The sequence below is a fragment of the Crotalus tigris genome, unplaced genomic scaffold (assembly GCF_016545835.1).
Source record: "Crotalus tigris isolate CLP2741 ecotype Arizona unplaced genomic scaffold, ASM1654583v1 scf7180000017601.7605149639:7615979, whole genome shotgun sequence".
In the NCBI taxonomy this organism is placed as follows: domain Eukaryota; kingdom Metazoa; phylum Chordata; class Lepidosauria; order Squamata; family Viperidae; genus Crotalus; species Crotalus tigris.
The window spans coordinates 882,642-902,513 of record NW_024096505.1 but is presented as its reverse complement, the minus strand read 5'-3'; the positions used below and the strand labels follow the sequence as shown (position 1 = coordinate 902,513).

The window sequence follows — 19,872 nt, the reverse complement described above, 5'->3', positions numbered from 1 at the left end:
GTTAAAACAAAGAAGCCTCCAGTTGCTATGGAAACCTTTTTTTGACCCGGAAAAGAAACGAGGAAAGTCTTCCGGTTGCCTCGCCGCTTTCACGTGCGAAGCGTTTTGCTGCTGAGAGTGGGACGAGCGCAGCGTCAGGGATGAAGTTCGCCTACCGGGTGAGAAAACGGGGCCCTTTTGCCCATTTGGATAATTTGGGAATTTGCAAGTTTTCTTGTGTGGGTGGGCTCCGGTTATCCAGCTTCCAGGTTTCACAAGTGGAGCAGGTTGGATACCACTATCTTTGAAAAACGTAACTTGAGATGAGTCTCAGTTCCTTCCAGTTTCCTCTCTTTCTATTCTTAACCAGGAGTAGACAATGTATTTTGCACTCCACGGGTTCACTTTGTCCCTGATAAATATCAGCTCTACATTTTGACAACTGTGCAGCTGGATTGCTTGCAAAGTCTCTCTTTAGAAGCCCAAAACATCTGAGAGATTCTCTACAGTTTGTTAAATTATGTTATCTAAAGCCATTTACTAATTACGTTTGAAATCAGTGCTGCATCTAAACTGGGTAATAGAAAAGAGTGACATTTCTTTTGTAATCAGGGGAATTTATAATTGTACTTATACTTGCTGCAAATGAAATTGAAACATTCTTTCTATTTTTTCCTTTCTTTTGTACTTTTTTCTTTTTTAACTTTTATTGATTTGTGTTAATTTTTATGTTTTTGTAAAACTTTAAATTAAGATTCATTAAATATATTGATGTTATATCTTAAGATCAAGTGAAATATTTGGGACACATAGAAATGGCACTTGATGGATAAGCAGCTGGAACAAAAATTATGGAACTTTGTTTTATATATAACTGAAGCAAAACTATTATATGTGCAAGATGGAAAGATTTGACTTTCCACCAGTAATGGAGGAATGGATAATGGGTAGTGAAAGTGATGGAACTTGCTGAGATGGCTAAAATGACAGCTTTAATTAGGACATTGTCTAAATTTAATGAGTACAAAATCCCCAATTGCGCAAAACAGAAAAAAATGAAGTCATATGGTTTTTAAGATTAAATAAAAATAATGTAAACAATATTGTAACCATAAAGTAACAGGTTATTTTATCTTTATACTTACAATTGTTGTAAAACAAAATTGAAAGCCACTTCTTTATAATTCTTTTTCCTTTTTGTTGATTTCTGCATCTGTATATCCTCTTTTCTTTCATTTTTTCTTTATCATTCTAAATATTCTTGTTAGTTTTTAACTATGCGTACTTCTCTACATTTTGGCAATGAGTTAGTTACAAATTATGTACAATTTCTAATTCCTATTCAAATTTGCATTGTCTGAAATTGCCTTCAAGAGTTACAGTACTGTACCACTTTTTGTGCTTTATTTCATTTTCTGCTTAAGTTGCATTAATGCAGGTACAATTTTATTTTCTAGTTTTCCAACTTGTTGGGTACAGTCTACCGATGTGGAAACTTGAAGTTCACTCCAGATGGAAACTCTCTGATTAGTCCAGTGGGAAACAGAATTACGGTCTTTGACCTGAAAAAGTATTCATTTATTTGATTTATATGCTGTTTGTTCAGCTCAAAGCATGATTATGATTGTTTGTCTTCCAACTTTTCCGAACAAAAACAGAGCTGTGAGCTTGCTTGAACTGAGAATGTGGAACATTAGCTCAATAGCTTCCATAGTAGAGGGTGGATTTGAACCTGAGTCTTCCAAGTGCCAGCCCAACATTTGAACTATTATATCTGGCTCTTGTACTGTGACTTCTAAGTGTATGACTAGTCAATAGCCTGTTTAAAAATGCTTTTGCAATCTGTCTCTGAAGCTATTGTTTTGTGGAAGAAATTTATGAAATAAATTTGATAAGTTAGTGTTGTAGAGGATTTAGTTTTCTACTCTGTTTCAAATATATTGAATAATGTTGCTTCCTTATCTAATTTATGAATTTGGCAGAAATATATAAAATTACTGTATTAACTGCCATTCTGTTGTTGTTTTTGATATATTATTCATCTGTTCTTTCAGTAACAAATCGGAAACTTTACCACTGGCTGCCCAATACAATGTAGCATGTATGGGACTGTCTCCAGATGGAAATCTTGCTATACTTATTGATGAAGGTAATTGTTTAAGATGTTAAGAAAAAAATTGATCAGTAAATCCGTTTACTAATGTTAGTATTATAATATTTTCATTAAAAATAATGTTTTAACCTTTTGTTTAAATATTCAGTTGAACTGCAGATAAAATTCTTTGCGTGACTTATTTTTTTCTAATTGAAATTAGTAGAAATAACAATGTAAACAATATTTTTATTATTTTAATATTTGTAAAAATATTTGAAATATTTTTTCTGTTCCTTACAGAGGGATCTGCTTTACTTGTCAGTTTGATCGGTAAATCTGTTATTCATCGATTCCATTTTCAGAAACCTGTTCATAGTGTCTGCTTTTCTCCAAATGGAAAGTATGAAGAACTATATTTGAGTATTTGATTTTACTATTTTGCTTCTTATAGAAATATTAATAGCAATTAACAATAAAGTAAAATAAGCTTCATGAAAGTACTACTAAGGCAAATAGGTTTGTTTAAAGAAAAATAGATATAATTGAAGATAAAATGATTTAATGGATCATTCTCAAGTCAATCTATATGTTATTTTTGGGTGTATGTACTAGTAGTTCTTGTAAATTATCAGGAATTTTATCTGCATTAGAAGCATAAATAATTTTAATATTATTTATTTTAATTACAAAAATATTAACTAAATTGGCTGTAATGTGTAATATGACCTTTATTTCTTTATTTCTATAATTTATTTTCAATTTTCATTTTTGTAAAACAGAAAATTTGTGATTACTAAAGACAAAGTTGCTCTGATGTACCATGCCCCAGGGAAAAAGAGAGAATTTAATGCATTTGTTCTTGACAAAACGTATTATGGTGCTTATGATGAAACAACATGCATTGACTGGACTGATGATTCCAGGTAGGATTTTGTCTGGTTTATTGAGACAGCCAAATACCTACTTTCAATGTCAATGACTCTTAGTTTCAGTTCATGATTTGTAAACTAAAAATACACAGTTAATGTCCATCATTCCATTAATTTAAAGAAAGAAGCTGAAGCATTTTAGGAATATTTTCTTATCTATACATACAGGTAGTTCTTGACTTACAACCATTTATTTAACAATACTTCAAAGTTATGACGGCCTTGGAAAAAGTGTTTTACAACTTGTCCTTAAAGTTACAACTGTTGCACCACTCTAGAAGTCATGTGATTGCAATTTGGGCACGTAGCAATTGGCACATGTTTATGTCCATTTGCAGCATTCTGTGTTCATGTAATCACAATTTGCAACCTTCCCAGCTGGTTTCTGACAAGCAACATCATCTGGGAAGCTGGATTTGCTTAATGACCATGTGATTCACTTAATGACTGCAATAAAAATGGTTATAACTTCGGGATTGTTCACATAACGACTGACTTGAGGACCAAAATCCCTGTTCCTATTGTAAGCTGTAAGTTGAGGATTATCTGTACATGATAAATTTGTTCATTCCTTCATCTGTTTTCCAAATTAAAGTTCTTGCAGTATTCCAAACATAAAAATATTTACACTTTTTCCAGTAATTCATATATATATATATATATGTTTTCTGAGGTTTTCGCGGGTATTTGTATGTAGGTCTTTGGTTGTTCGGGTTTTCTCCCACGTAAAATTGGAAGTGTCTTGGCGACGTTTCGACGAAGTCCCATTCGTCATCTTCAGGCTGGTGCTTTCAGCTTCGTGCTTTATGGCTTGTGAATTTCAACTCCCAGAATTCCTAATTCAGCCACGCTGACTCAGGAAGTCTGGGAGTTGAAGTCCACAAGTCATAAACGAACCAAGGTTGCCTATCCCTGGGCTAGACCCTCCTAGGTCCAGATGCAAGATCTCCCACAGAAGATCATAGAGACAAGAAAGCTAAGACTTTGGGACTTCCAGACCCACACAGAAAAGAAGGTACTAATCAACTCAAATATGATAAGTAGACAAGGACCAAAAGGCAGCAGTGATGATAGATGTAGCGATGCTAAATAACAGCAACATCAGGAAGAAGGAGTATGAGAAACTGGAGAAATACCAGGGTCTGAAGGAAGAACTTTGCTTTAGTTGCTAAGCACATTTTACTTATGCTCTTCTCTGCTTTACAGACCTGCAAAAATGTGAAGGTGGTCAAATTTTTCATAACCCTTGTAATTGAACAGTTATTAAATGAGGTTAACTTATGTGAACTCATCAGTATTTTTCCCAGGGCATAAAGCTATTAGGAGATAGCTATCTGGCATGAGTAATTTGTCTTATCCACAGCCATGAAATTATCACAGACGTTAGAGAATAATGATGAAGTAACTTTTTTTCTTTCAGATGTTTTGCAGTGGGTAGCAAAGATATGTCAACATGGGTGTTTGGAGCTGAACGCTGGGTCAATCTGGTTTATTATGCACTCGGAGGTCATAAAGATGCAATTATTGCCTGTTTTTTTGAAGAAAACAGCTTGGATGTATGTACCTTTCACATTTTTCTACATTATGTTAATAATGTAGTTGGTTAGTATTTATTTGATTTGGTCCCTGTGCGGTCTATATTTTTTAGCTGTGTTTGTCTATGTGTGTGCAGTTATAATTTTAATGCATTAGTGAGTTGGGCAATACTTTAAATACGAGGGAAGTTGATATACTGTTCTGAAAAGCCACAAACAATTAGCACTATAGATTTTGGACTTAAACAACTAATGATTGCACATATCCAATTGTCTATTAGGGCTGTGCCGCATTTCAGATTCAAAAACAAAAGGATGCTTTTAAGTATATAGATGAGCACATCCTGCATTTAATGTTTTCCCCCTGGATCACATTGATTTTGCAAAGAGCAGCCCGGGAAGAAGTTGCAATTGCTGAAGGAATTGCAGGCAGGTGATAGATGAGCGCACCTCAATTGCTCCAACCACTTTTTGCCTTTGAATATGAAGTGCTGCAGGGCCCGATTCTCTGTTACGAAGTTGTACGCACTGGTCCAATATAAATTACATAAGAAGAAATAAAATCCAGATGTCATGCCGCCGAATATTTCAAGAAGTTTCTCTCTCATACACCACATGCTCACACTAAAATAGAGTATACATTAGCATTTTGTGAATTTGGAATTCCTGCACAGATCCTTTATTCAATGGACCTTTTTGCCAACTGATAATTATATTTTGTTATTGTAGTTGTACACCGTCAGCCGTGATGGGGCTTTGTGTGTGTGGCAGTGTGATACAGAACTAAGCGGTCTGATACCTAGAACTCCCAAAAGCCATCCCACTGACCAGGAAGAGTCAGCAAAAGACTTAGAGGAAGACTTGATAGAAACACAAAGAGACAAAGAGATTCATGGAAAAGCCGGTGGAAATGAAAAACAAAACAAGAAAGTGAAATATTCATGTGCTGCCAAGTAAGTGAGTTTCTAACAAAAGAAACTTATAAGAGGAATTTATTGAATTTCTAACTGGTTTATTACATGGTTAACTTCGACATTGGAATGCTTTTAACATGAATGCAATCATGGTGGAAATGACTGAAACAGGTTGTTTCAGACCTAATGGATTACTTTCTATACTAATGAGGAGGACCCAAGAACTCTGGTTTTGTTAAGAAATATCAAAATTGTCATTGCTGATCTCAGTGTTAACTGACAAAGAGTAAAAGAATCTAATGTTGCTGTGCCTGTAATCAAATTATTGTTCTGTGTGGCACATAAGAGGCGAGGTACAGCTCACTGAATTTCAAGAAACCTGAATCAGGAAGAATTGTTAACACAGCACTGCAATCAGTTTTTTTAAGTTGAAATCTTAAAAGTATGGGCTAAAGTTGTTTCCTTAGACTATAGTTGTTTAAGACAAACAATTGCATTACGTAACATCCTCCCACACCCCGGTGTTTTGGATTTCAACTGCAAACATTACTGGCAAGGATGGCAAAGAATGAAAAATCTATTAATTGACTATCCTGTGGCAATATGGAAAAGTGCATGTCATTATATTATGAATTCTCTCCAGTCATTTAGGCAAAGATATACTGGGAGCAGTAATGAAAGCTTGCTATGCTGCAGGTGCTTGTGCAACTAATAGTTGAATAAAATAGTCTAAAATCTCAATTAAATATGCCACCCACTAAAGTGATGGATATGAGGGAAAAAAGACAATATGCACTTACATTTAAATTTAGTAAAGGTCGTTATAGCTGTAATAGACAGACTGCTAAAATTTAAGACAGCAAATACTTGAAGCTTTTTGGCTCATCATTTTAACTTAGACTCATGATTATTGTTCAATCTTGAGTGACATGTGACAAATATTAACATACTGTTAATGTTATTTTCTTGCTTTTCTTGATAGGCTAACATAAAAACAGCATTTTATTACCAACCATTACTGCTTCCTTTCCTATTTATTAAACTACTCTTTGAAAGGTAATTGGATGATTTGTTCTTACATAAAAATGTATCTGATAATTTTTTTTTATTCTTTATATGTTCAGATACTTTTTTAATAAAGAAGGAGATTTTAACACCCTGACAGCTGCAGCTTATCATAAGAAAATCCATCTGTTGGTCACTGGATTTGCTTCTGGAATTTTTCACCTTCACGAACTTCCAGAATTCAATCTCATCCATTCTTTAAGGTTAATGTTAATATTAATATCAAAGATTGAGGATACGTATAATATTAAAGAAATAATTATTCATCTGTTTTGTTTAAAGACACCTTTTATTTAGTGGGAAGAGTACTTGAAATAATATATTTAATTTTATATACAAAGAGAGACAGAGAGATGTTTTTGATCTATTTAATTTTTTTATTTGTTTTGTTCAGCATTTCAGACCAGAGAATTGCATCTATTTCCATCAACAGTACTGGTGACTGGATTGCCTTTGGATGTGCAGGTTCATAATTAAGATATTCTAAGGAATTTGGGGGGAGGAGGGGCTGTTTATGTAGTATTGTTAAAATGTTTTGATGTGTACATAAATACCTATATACATATCCAGGATGCCATGTTCTTTTAGTATAAAGCCATGTATACAGAGAAGAGAAAGTGTATAAAAAGTAGTAAGAGAAAGTAATTAAGGCATAATATAAGAAAGAAAAGGAAAAGAAATGTAGCTAATTTAAGTTTATACCAAAATTGTACTTCTCTATGCCTTACTCTCCTTGCAAATGGTTTTTGTATACTTGATGTCTCTCCACTGCTTCAAACATTCCCTTTTGTTTTTTAAACCTTTCACTTCTTTTATCTCCTCTTCATCAAATATATCTTGTTCAATCTTTCTAACCCTCTTAATGAATTCCTCAATGAGGAATGATTCACAAAAATGAAGGTGTAGTGAAAATATTTGTGGTTCATTCTTCATTTGACCAAGGTTAGACTCTTTCTGGTACATTCAGAGATCTCCACTGACCATGTTTCCTTTCTGTTGTACTGACAGGTCTGGGACAGCTCTTGGTTTGGGAATGGCAAAGTGAGTCCTACGTGCTGAAACAACAAGGCCATTTTAACAGCATGGTATCACTTGCTTATTCACCAGACGGGCAGTATTTAGTTACTGGCGGGGATGATGGAAAAGTAAGCCTGTTGATTAAAATGTTGATTTTTAAAAATAAGTCTTTAGTATATAGTTTAAGGAGACCAAGAAAGGAATTGTTAACAATATTAGAAGGATAATCTAGTACATTAACATTCCACAATTAAACTACCTAAAATCACAATATTGTTTTAGGTGCAGAAATTGCTTTGGAATGGATTTTTTTTTAAGAAAATATATATACATGAAATACTTGATTAGTATGAGAGGACAGTTTAAGAACCGGCAATCAGTAATGTAATTTGAATTTGCATTGAAGAAAATGACTATTTTTTTCAACACTTATGTTACAGAGATAATAATAATAGTAGTAGTAGTAGTAGTAGTAAAGTTGGAAGGGACCTTGGAGGTCATCTAGTCCAACCCCCTGCTCAGGCAGGAAACCCTATACCATTTCGGACAAATGGCTGTCCAGTCTCTTTTTAAAAACTTCCAGTGTTGGAGCATTTACCGCTTCTGGAGGCAGGTTGTTCCACTGATTAATCGTTCTCACTGTCAGGAAGTTTCTCCTTAGTTCTAGGTTGCTTCTCTCCTTGATTAGTTTCCACCCGTTGCTTCTTGTCCTGCCTTCAGGCGCGTTGGAAAATAGCTTGATTCCCTCTTCTTTGTGGCAGCCCCTGAGATATTGGAATACTGCTATCATGTCCCCCCTCGTCTTTCTCTTTGTTAAACTAGACATACCCAATTCCAGCAACCGTTCCTTATATGTTTTAGTCTCCAGTCCCCTTTGTTGCTCTTCTCTGTACTCTTTCTAGAGTCTCAACATCTTTTTTTCATCGTGGTGACCAAAACTGGATGCAGTATTCCAAATGTGGCCTTACCAAGGCATTGTAAAGTGGTATTAATACTTCACATGATCTTGATTCTATCCCTCTGTAAATGCACCTAGCACTGTGTTGGCCTTTTTGGCAGCTGCAGCACACTGCTGGCTCATATTTAGGTGATTGTCTACTAGGACTCCGAGGTCCCTCTCACAGTTACTACTATTGAGCAAGGTGCCACCTATGCTGTATTTGTGCATTTGGTTTTTCTTGCTTAAATGTAGAACCTTGCTTTTTTCACCATTGAATTTCATTTTGTTAGATAGTGCCCAGTGTTCAAGTCTGTCCAGATCCTTCTCTATCTTAAGCCTGTCTTCTGGAGTGTTGGCTATTCTTGCCAGCTTGGTGTCGTCTGCAAATTTGATGAGTTCCCCATCTATCTCTTCGTCCAAATCGTTGATGAAGATGTTGAAAAGCACTGGGCCCAGAACAGAGCCCTGGGGCACCCCACTACACACTTCCCTTTATATAGATGTGGTTCCATTGAGGACCACTCGCTGAGTACAACCGGTCAGCCAGCTACGGATCCATCTGGTGGTGATTCTGTCTACACATTTTTCTATCTTACCAAGTAGTATGTTGTGATCTACTTTATCAAATGCCTTACTGAAGTCCAAGTAAATTATGTCCACAGCATTCCTCTGATCCACTAATTTTGTCACTTGGTCAAAGAATGCAATAAAATTTGTCTGGCATGATCTATTTTTGACAAACCCATGTTGGCTTTTAGTAATGACTTTGTTTGCCTCTAGGTGTTTGTTGATTTGTTGTATGATTATCTTTTCCAGGATCTTCCCAGGTATTGAGGTCAGGCTGATAGGTCTGTAATTTCCTGGATCCATTTTTTTTCCTTTTTTGAGGATGGGAACTACATCAGCTCTTTTCCAGTCCTCTGGTAGTTCCCCTGTGCTCCAGGATCTTTGAAAAATATAGTTCAGTGATTCTGAGATCACATCTGCCAGTTCCTTGAGAGCCTTGGGGTGTAATCCATCTGGTCCTGGCGATTTGAACTCATCTAGGCTGGACAGGTGCTCACTTACCATTTTCTTGCCTATCTTAACTTGTGTTTCTATTCTGTTTTTTATGGCACTATTTCTGGTAGGTTGGTCTGTTTTTTCCCTTTGTGTAAAGACAGATGCAAAAAAACAAGTTAAATAGTTCTGCTTTCTCCCTGTTGCTTGTCATCTTCTTGCCACTTTCACCCACTAATGGACCAATCAATTCCTTCACTTTTTTCTTGTTTTTTACATGTTGAAAGAAGCTTTTTTTTGTTATTTTTGACTTTGGTCGCAAGCCTTAGTTCATTTTGAATCTTGGCTTTCCTCACTTCATCTTTGCAGGCTCAGGCTATTTGCTGATATTCTGACTTATTTGTGTGCCCCTCTTTCCACTTTCTGTACTTGTCCTTTTTATCTTTCAATTTGTCAGAGAGTTTTTATGCAGCCATGCTGGTTTCTTTTGAGAGCTGTTGTTTTTCCTATTTGTATTGGTATTGTGCTAGACTGTGCTTTTATTATCTCATTTTTCAAAATTTCCCAAGCTTCTTGAATTGTTTTCCCCTTGAGGATTCTCATCCATGGAATCCTTCCCAAGCCGTCTCTAAGTTTATTGAAATTAGCTCTCTTGAAGTCCAAGACTCTAGTTTGACTGTGTTCTATTGCTTGTGCTTCCATAATGTTGAATTCTAATATTGCATGATTACTTCCTCCCAGGGTTCCTATGGCTTCAACACCTTCTATCATTTCATCTCTGTTAGTGAGAATTAGATCCAAAATGGCTAATCCCCTAAACATAAGCATCACACAAGATAAACATCAAGATTATTTTTCTCCATTATTTGTTGTACTCTTTTGTTAACTCTGTTAGAAATAGAATATGGAAATGATCCTCCATTGCCTTTTTCAGAGATATTTTTCAATTTTCCAGTCAAGCTTGTATCTTGTTATCCCATTCAAGTACTAGTCCGATTAACCTTGACAAATCAACAGTTGTCAAGACCTATAAGATTATCCTTGACAAACCAAAACAATCCTATTAAGGAAATCAAACAGTAGTTGTACTAAATATTATTAAGTATAGAAAAGGATAAGTAACATATAAAACAATATAGAAATAAATCTGACTCTATGACAAAAATATATGTGCATGTTAATTGTCAGAAATATTAAGTATGCAGTTTCATAATTCATGCATGTTAAAATTGTAATTTAGGATGTGCATATATTAAATTATTTTGGAATACTAAATCTTAAAAATATTTTTGTGGTATTTATTGTTATTGCTAATTCAGCCTTGGAATGATAGTGTCTAATTTTATCTTTTGAGTTGCAATTACAGTTATGTTCTTATCATGATGCATAGCATAGAATGGGTTTTTTCAATTGTCAACATATTTAGGGGTTAGAAAGTTATATGTCTTATATATTTGTTTAATCCTGTTGGGGTCTACAAGAGTGATTCTGCTTTTTTAAAAGATAAATGTCTGGTTGGAGGAGAGTTGCATGACATCTGATTTGTTCTTTAGCTTGAGTTATATATGAAAAAGGTAAGATAAAAATGAACAGACAGATGAAACTTATGGGTATACCAGCTTTTGAAGAGATGATTCTATATGTTAACCTCCCTGCCAGGGTAATTATTAAGGTAGTGAATTGGACTATTGTTTCAAAAGTAAACTCTTCAAGTCAAATCATTAATCAATTACTGAAAGGGTTTAATTTATGTCAAGATGATTTAGAGCTTTTTGTTCCATTTCAGGTAAAAGTATGGAATACCAGCAGTGGCTTCTGCTTTGTCACCTTTACTGAGCATACCAGCATCATATCTGCCGTAATATTTACCAGTTCAGGATATGTTGTTTTGAGTGCTTCTTTTGACGGAACTGTGCGGGCGTTTGATCTGCACAGGTATGCTTATTATTTTACTTGCTTACTTTTAATTTTGTTCCATCAGAAAATTAGTGTATTCTTTATTAAAGTCTGAAGGTGCAATTTTCCATTAAATCAATTGCACTGTGTTCTCTTCGGCAGTTGTGTCAATTAATCTAATTGTATTAGTTAATCTAATTTGGAAGTTTCCCCTATAAAAATCATGCTCCATGATAGAAGAAGACTAGGTTGTTGTAGAAACATAATGAAAACCCTAGTCAAATAGTATTTTATGTAATTATTTTCTGTTTTCCAGCATTTAGGGGTTTTTAACTAAAAGTTGGCTTTATACATTATTCTTGCCTTTTGCAATAGATACCGCAATTTCCGCACTTTTACTTCACCGCGGCCAACACAGTTTTCCTGTTTAGCTGTGGACTCCAGTGGAGAAATTGTTTCAGCTGGTTCCCAGGATTCTTTTGAAGTATTTGTGTGGTCTCTGCAGAGTGGACGACTTTTAGATGTAAGACACAGACACTTTTTATGGTGCTTGCAGTAATCCATTTTGAAAAAAATGTTATTCTTACCAGTGTTGCCCTTAAAAATGAGATCCTATATTGGTACAATTTTAAGTGATTATTAAAATCAAACATATTTTAAAGCAGATTATTTACGTGAAAAAAATAATACCAGATACAGTAAAAGAATTCCCGATTTGGCAACCATTTTCCACAGTTATTAAGGAAACCATCATGGTCTTTAAATAAATCACACAGTTGTTAAGTGAATCACATCATAGTTAAGCAAATTGGGCTTCCCTCATTGACTTTGCTTGTCAGAAGCCTCCTAGGAAAGTTATAAATGGTCATCCAGTGACTGCAGGACATTGCACCTGTCAGTTGCCAAGCACCCAAATCGTGATCACATGACCGCAGGGGTGATGCAGTGTTTGTAAGGATTGGACTGGGCTCTTCAGTAGCGCAGAGATCAAATAAATCACAATTTCCTTTTTTGTTTTAATTATAATTTTTTTACTTATTTCCAAAGTGAAAATACAAAATCCAAGAAAAAGAAAAGAAAAAGGAACAAAACAAAGGCAACAAAAGAAAAAAGTGCATAAAATAAAATACAAACATACGCATAAAATGTCCCTCTTGGTTGAGTACTGCTAAATATATTTCAAGATGATGATGATGATTATGATTGTTATTATTATTATTTCTCGTTGTTACATAGATACTTTTTTTTCATTAGGTATTAGATGGTCATGAAGGACCTATCAGTAGTCTGTGTTTTAACCCAGTGAAGTGTGTTCTGGCAAGTGCCTCTTGGGATAAGACAGTCAGATTGTGGGACATGCTGGATAGCTGGAGGACCAAAGAAACGCTGGCATTAAGTTCCGATGGTAAGTCTGTTGGAATGTCATAACTGTCACATCTTGTTTGGGTGACGTTTGCAATAATTATGGGGTTCCCTAGTGTAGTGAAACCAATCACATGGAGACCTCCAGAGCACTGGTACTGCAACAAAAGCTTCCATGAGATACAATTTTTATTAATGGGTCTGAATTGAGCTTTACTGTTTTGTTTTGTTTTTTATTTAATACACTTTAGAAGTTGCTTAACTCCAAATAACTCTGGTTGGCTTATATTTAAAAATGTAAAAACAATGTAAAGCAAGAGTGTTTAAGCACCCAGAAAGCAAAGTGTGAATAATGATAAAATATCATATAGGGGACTCAACCACTACTCTGTCACAACACCTGTCACAACAGCCATGTTTTCACTACCTTTCTGAATACCATCTGGGTGATAACTGTACAGATGTCCAACTAATCAGAGGAGAAATTATATTGACTATGTTAAAACTTCTAGTATTGCACATAGGTTTCAGTATAAGAAACGGGACCATCCTTATAAAATGTGGAATCTCTATACTTGTGGAAATTTAAAACATAACAAGTGGTCTCTGATAATTCTTTGAGCGATGAAAAGTAATGCAATCAAAATGCATGGAATGGAACGAATCTTAAATGAAGCTTGTTTTTGATTTCACTCGTGATCTTTGCTGCAGTGCTTGCTGTTGCTTTTCGTCCGGATGGCAGTGAGCTTGCTGTAGCTTCCTTGGATGGACAAATCACTTTCTGGGATCATGAAAATGCAATGCAAACAGGATCAATTATGGGGCGACATGACCTTCAGATGGGGAGGAAGGAACTGGACAAAATAACTGCCAAACAAGCTGCTAAGGGCAAGTGGGTAGAACACTTACCATCTTTTTATCTTTTTTTTTTCTGAACTGAGGGTATCTATTATAATTGGTGGAATTTTTCATCTGAATATTTGAATTTTATTACTATAGGCTTATTTTCATATTGGAACTGAAAGATTTGCTTTGCATGTTTTCTATGGTTTTCTTTTGAATACTTGAATCCTAAAATTATAGATATTTATTGAACTCAATTTTCAGCCAGAGTGAAAATATGAATCTATAAAATTTATGGTGGAACCCTTAGAACAGGCTTGTAGAATCATGGACTGTAAAGGCTGGAAGGATCTTGAAGATTTAGTTCAACCTAAGCTTTATTTGGAACATAACCTTGAATGCATTTCTTAGATCTAACAGCGCCCTTTTTATAACTTTTTAATCGACAAAGATTGTAAGAAATAAAGTGAACATTTCAGGAATGTGTTTAACTTGTTTGGATTTTACATGGGGATAATTTTTTACAAATACCTCTTTAGATTTTCAAATCTTACAAGTTTGAGTAAGATTTAAATTGAGTATATCTGCACATGTGGGTTATTGCATAAAAGTATGCTTGAAAAATTCCCAACCCTATCATATAGGATGCAGACTGCAATTATTTCAGAGTAACTGCTTGGGTGAGAACTATAAATTGTGTAATACGGAGCTTGAGATACATGTCAAATTATTGATTTTAACATCTTTTTTCAGATCTTTTACAAGTCTATGCTATTCTGCTGATGGCCAATGCATTTTGGCAGGAGGTCTGTCAAAGTATGTTTGTATTTATCACGTGAAGGAACAGATTCTCATTAAAAAGTTTGAAATATCTTGCAATCTTTCCTTAGATGCAATGGAGGTTAGTATGTGTGCATTGGACATGGGATAAATCTTGTAAGTTTATGAAATAAAAGCATGGTCACTATTGCTACTTGTCTTACCACAGATTATTTTTAAATTAATGGTGAATGTATTCTTTGATTGAGTAATTTAAATTTGTGTCTGTGACTTGATTGTCTGCTCTAAATCATTCTTTATTAAGATGTTTTTATTTATCAATGCTCTGTTTTTGTAATGTTATATCAATTTATCAGACAATTCATGGTTCTATTGAGGAATAGAAAGGATTTAGCATCCTATTATAAATAGAGTATTCTGAAACATATTTGGAATTTGAAATGGGCTATGTTGTTGTATATTTTATTTTACAGGAGTATTTGGACCGCAGGAAGATGACTGAGTTTGGGAGCATGGCATTAATAGAAGAGGGAAATGGGGATGACGACGACATTGTCATTCCTCTTCCAGGAGTTAAGAGAGGTATTAGTTAATTTAAACCATGTGTATCAGATTTATTTAGATTTTCCTGATGAAAAGGGTGAAGTTTTTAAAAAGTCCTTTTGTTTCCTCTCACTTGACAAAATGATTAAATCTTAGTTTGGAGATCAGCCAATGCCTTTATCAAGGAATGAGAAGCATTGCACATGTTACGTTCATTGGAAAATATTTCAACTTATTAAGTGTTTTACGGCGATATTTTTTTCATTATGTTACGATTTTAGCCAATACAATGATTTAGAAAGTCTTGCACTTAATAGCCATTATTGTTTTTACTGCTGCCCCTACTGTGTATATGTATCGCTACTCTCACTTCACCCCATTTTCTACTCCCTACGTTGCCTGAATTTAATTAATTAATTTGGAATAATTCATGACAAGACAAAATTGGCTTGATCAGTAAATACTATGATCCCAATATGTTTGCTAAAGGTTTCTAAAGTTGGCAACTGACAAATGTAAATGTTCCAAATGATTGCTGTGATAGTAACAACTGTATGCATCACATAAACATTTGTACTGGTTAATGTGTTGAACAAGGACAGTCATTTACTTCCCAGGGTGGGGGTGGTGGCTGGGGTGGAGGATGGAGGATGGAGGATGGAGGAAACACCCTGTCCAACAATTTGACTTTGATGGGATATACCTTTTTTTTTTTTTTTTTTTTAGAAAAGAAATGTAAATGTATCTGTGTGGTTCTTTCTCTTGCCGCACACTTCTTTTGTAGAAAGAATCAGTTTACAGTGTCAGCACTGGTTTGTACAAGGAAATTATTGAGGTTTTTTTTTCTTTTCAGGTGATATGAGTTCTCGGCATTTTAAACCAGAAATAAGAGTAACGTGCCTCCGCTTCTCTCCTACTGGTGGGTTTTTGGAGGATTACTTGAAAAATGTTCTTCATTTCTTTGTCTGTCCACCTGCCCTCCCACATCTCCATAATTTTAGCTAATGTCACAGTGCTTCTCTTTCAGGAAGAAATTGGGCAGCAACCACTACAGAAGGTCTTCTTATCTACTCGTTGGACTCTAGTCTCACCTTTGATCCATTTGACTTAGAAATTGACATCACCCCTAGCAATATTCGTAAAGTATTGCACCAAAAGGAGTTCACTAAGGCTATTGTCATGGCTTTTCGACTAAATGAGAAGAAAATGATTCAAGAGGTTCTAGAAACTGTGCCCTATGATGAAAGTAAGTTGGACCACTATTACTGCCCTAATGTGATGGTTGCAGAAAACAAGATTCCCTAAGTTTCTAAGTTGTTAGCAAAACTTGGTGTGTGTGTGTGTGTGTGTGTGTACTAAAGAGAAGGAAAAAAGATAATATCCCCAATAATTTGAATGTTTTAAGTGAATAGAAGTTCTCTAATTATTAAATATCACACAACAAAGGGGAAATTGTAAAAAGGAATTACGTCATGCAATATAGCGTTTCCTTGCCTTTAGTTTCCTTTGCTAAAAATGCAGACATTTTCCTTCTGCGCAAGTCATGACAAGTGGACTGTTTTGACATGTTTACTCATTGTCAACTAATACATCCTCTTGTTTATTGTTAAAAAAAAAAACAGTTGATGTAGTCTCCTCATCGCTTCCAGACTTGTACATAGAAAAGGTCCTAGAATTTTTAGCATCTTGCTTTGAGAAATCTCGTCACTTGGAATTCTATCTCATATGGACTCAGAAGTTGCTGATGCTGCATGGATGCAAGTTAAAAACAAGGTTAGTGAACTCAGCTTAATATGGTTCAAAGAGAGAGAATACGTATTATCAGTTGATAACTTTAAAAGTAGATTTATATCTACCCTCAGATATAAGGTAGTTAGAATGTCAGTGAAAGTCCATTCTTTTTTCATTGGCTTATGGTGATTTGACTGAAGACTGGAACACAAGAGAAGCAGCAGATATGCTTCCAACTGCCATATCCTAGAAAAGTTGCAATATGTATGCTCTATGTCTATATATCTGTTGCAACTAGTCGCTATTTTATTGGTAAGATACTTTTTCAAACTCATTGATGCTTTGAAAATTAAATATAAATTAGCATTTGGGCTTTTATATTTAGCATTTCTAGGACTTATTTCTAGGGTTGTGTGAAGGCTTGAAAAAAATGTGCATTGGCACCAAGAAGCTACTGCATTCTTTTACATTTTTGTGGCTTTGACATTTTTGCTATGTTTGTATGTGTGTGTATGGCATAGTTTCACTACTCTGAAATGTATATGCAGGTAAAAAGAAATCTTGCAAAGGTTTTTTTTTAACGTTTCAAGGTTTTTATACTGATGCTTCTTTCAAACACTTTGCACAGCCCTCATTTATAGAATGTCTATATTTTTGACTGTTTGCAGGTCAGAAAAACTGCTGCCTATTGTTCAGTTTCTTCAGAAGAGCATTCAGAAACATTTTGAAGATCTTTCTAAACTGTAAGTATTTGGTTCGATTCTGTTTTACGTAATTGGGGAGAAATAAAAAAACAGCACCATAGGATCATTTTATTTTTTAAAAAATGTGTTTTCCTTTTTCCCATTACTTATGTCAGGCTGTAATCTGGGTAAGTGCCAGCTCTGTCTGATTTTTTCCTTTGGGCCTTTAATCATTCTTTGTTCTCGGTAGCCCAAAATTACTATGTTAACAACAGTCCATACATATGATATCAAAAACTACACATTCTAATGGCAGCGGAAGACGTAGAAGCTTGTCTTATTTACTCTAGTATTCAATATTAGAATACCTTGCAACTGGAAGTAACTACGTTGAAAGCAAAGTTGTATATTTGATTAGAAACTGTATTCTATAGAATATCCAAAGTTCTTTGCCCATACTATCATTGTCTCTTTTACTTGTTCTTCTTCCATCTTCCAATTTAATAAGTATTTATAAAGCTTCTTAATCAAATGTTCATCTGTTTTTAAAAGTATTTTATCAAGTGGAGTCAGCTCTTTGTAAAATCCCATTATTTTTATGTCTTTTGAATACTTGCTAAACAGGTATGTTTAGCATTGTTTTTGACTTATTTTGGTGATGGCTTTTCTTTCCACAGTTGTGATTGGAATTGTTACAACATGAAATACATTCTATCTATTTCCCAACAACGGGGTATGAAACGCAGAGCAGAAGATTCTGAGAACAATGATTTGAAAAATTTGGAAGATTCCAGTAATGAGGATTTTATGGAAGAATCATCTGTACATTTATAGAAATATGACACTTTTCCCATGTATAAATTTAAACAGTGTTATTCACTGAGAACTTCATAGCCCTTGAAGTGGCCTATTTTTTATAGATTATTTGAATGTGAAATAATATATCTGGGAGAAAGCAGTTTGCCTTTTGTACACTTTTTTCAGTAATTGAATAGCTAGACAGTTATGGTCACTAAATCCCAACCATGGTTTTTTTCTCGCAGTTAGACAAGCATTGTAATTCCATTGTAGACTGCATGAATCATAAGTGTTCCTACCCATGTCTGATGCTCAGAGTTGGTGATTTACAAATTACCTAAATGACTTTTTATGTAAAATTACTTATATAAAATAAATATGTGTATAGGGGAAGAATGGGAAAAGACACAAAGACCAAAAGAATGAACAGAATAGATTCAGATTTATACTTTTTGCAAATAAAGTTTTCTTTCTTGTAAGTTATTTTTTAGTCCACCTGAAAATCAATTTCAGTTTTATTCAACAGAACTTGTTCCTTTTCATTAACACTTTCTGATTCTTTTGTAAAAGTAAACATTTCCCATGAGAAAAGATCCTTTCAGTTAACTTCAAAGTCTTAAAGCAAGTCCATGTAAGCTCTTAATCGGTTTAAAAAATTCTAAAATTAACATTAAGAATCTTTTTGCTGTAAATGCCACAATGTTTTCTTCTTACAAATCTTTAAACTTGTAATTAAGCTTTTTTTAAAAGGATTGTAGAAAAACTCGCCCAATGATTTCAATAAAATTGCCAGTCTGAATCTTCTCAATCTTTAAACAACAACAAAAATAAATGTGATTAAGAGATGAGCCTAGGTCAAACTTAAAGAGTTTACATAGATGACATTAGCAGTTATAAGCATGATGGAATCCCATGACTCCCAGCCAATTGTAAGCTGACTGCAAAAATGCAATTCCTGCCATCTGCTCACAAAAAAAAAAAAAACAGCTGTCCATAGTACATACGGTAATTTTGTGATCTCTCCTTACTCCAAAAAGATTTTGGCAGCCCAAATCTTGCATTTGAGTATTACTCTCTGTTGCAATGTGTCCTGTTCTATTCAGTTCACCATGGTGGCTCTCCAAAAGCTCTTATTTGAAATAATTGAAAGTCTGTTCAGAGTTTCAGAGGAAGGGTTTGGACTCCGTATGTTATGAAATCACTGTTGTTGGTATGTAATTGTGTATCTGTGGTACCAAAAATGCTTTGGAATTCTTTTTTCTGATATAGCCTGAATAGAAATTACGAAGAAATTCTATTGGTTTAACAGTAGAAATGCTTTAGAACTAGAGGCTAGAATAAATGAAGTTATTTGTATTTGTTGCCCTGGAATTGTACCTGGCTTATTTTTTTCCCTAGAGTTCTCTTTTGTTCTGACTTACTTTTTTCCCTAGAGTTCTTTTTTGTTCAAAAAGGTAGTTTGCTACTACTAATAAAAATATAATAGAAAAATACCATTCAATATAGAATATATATTTTTTGAATAATATTTGAAAATGATAAACTGGGAGATGTGACCAATCAGGCATCATCAAAAATACTTGCTTCATGAGGTGGAATAACAAACAGCATTTCCTGTCTTAAAATACTATATTATTTTGCTGGATAAGAAAATATCTGTATCCCTGGGAATAAAAATATAAGTCTAATCACTAAAAACAACTGTTTGATTTCTTTCTGAGACAATTACAATTTTGGTTTTAGATGGCCATGCCATTCTGATT

General features: G+C 34.4%; 1 protein-coding gene across 1 annotated transcript; it reads left to right on the top strand.

Annotated features, from left to right (window-relative positions):
- Window positions 1-49: 49 nt before the first annotated feature.
- Window positions 50-19,801, top strand: PWP2 (PWP2 small subunit processome component). Its single transcript, XM_039368301.1, has 21 exons — window positions 50-158; window positions 1,437-1,549; window positions 2,034-2,128; window positions 2,375-2,474; window positions 2,854-2,997; window positions 4,424-4,559; window positions 5,268-5,491; window positions 6,577-6,720; window positions 6,912-6,982; window positions 7,526-7,662; window positions 11,260-11,408; window positions 11,745-11,892; window positions 12,624-12,774; window positions 13,443-13,623; window positions 14,328-14,475; window positions 14,828-14,936; window positions 15,751-15,816; window positions 15,925-16,143; window positions 16,520-16,670; window positions 17,297-17,371; window positions 17,989-19,801. The coding sequence occupies exons 1-21, from the start codon at window positions 141-143 to the stop codon at window positions 18,143-18,145; spliced, it is 2,736 nt and encodes a 911-aa protein (XP_039224235.1). The 5' UTR covers window positions 50-140; the 3' UTR covers window positions 18,146-19,801.
- Window positions 19,802-19,872: the final 71 nt, after the last annotated feature.

Excerpts from the sequence above, each read along its gene's own strand:
- PWP2 (XM_039368301.1), top strand. Across the intron at positions 11,409-11,744 it reads CGGGCGTTTGATCTGCACAG|ATACCGCAATTTCCGCACTT; the intron begins GTATGCTTATTA and ends CTTTTGCAATAG. Across the intron at positions 16,671-17,296 it reads GGATGCAAGTTAAAAACAAG|GTCAGAAAAACTGCTGCCTA; the intron begins GTTAGTGAACTC and ends GACTGTTTGCAG.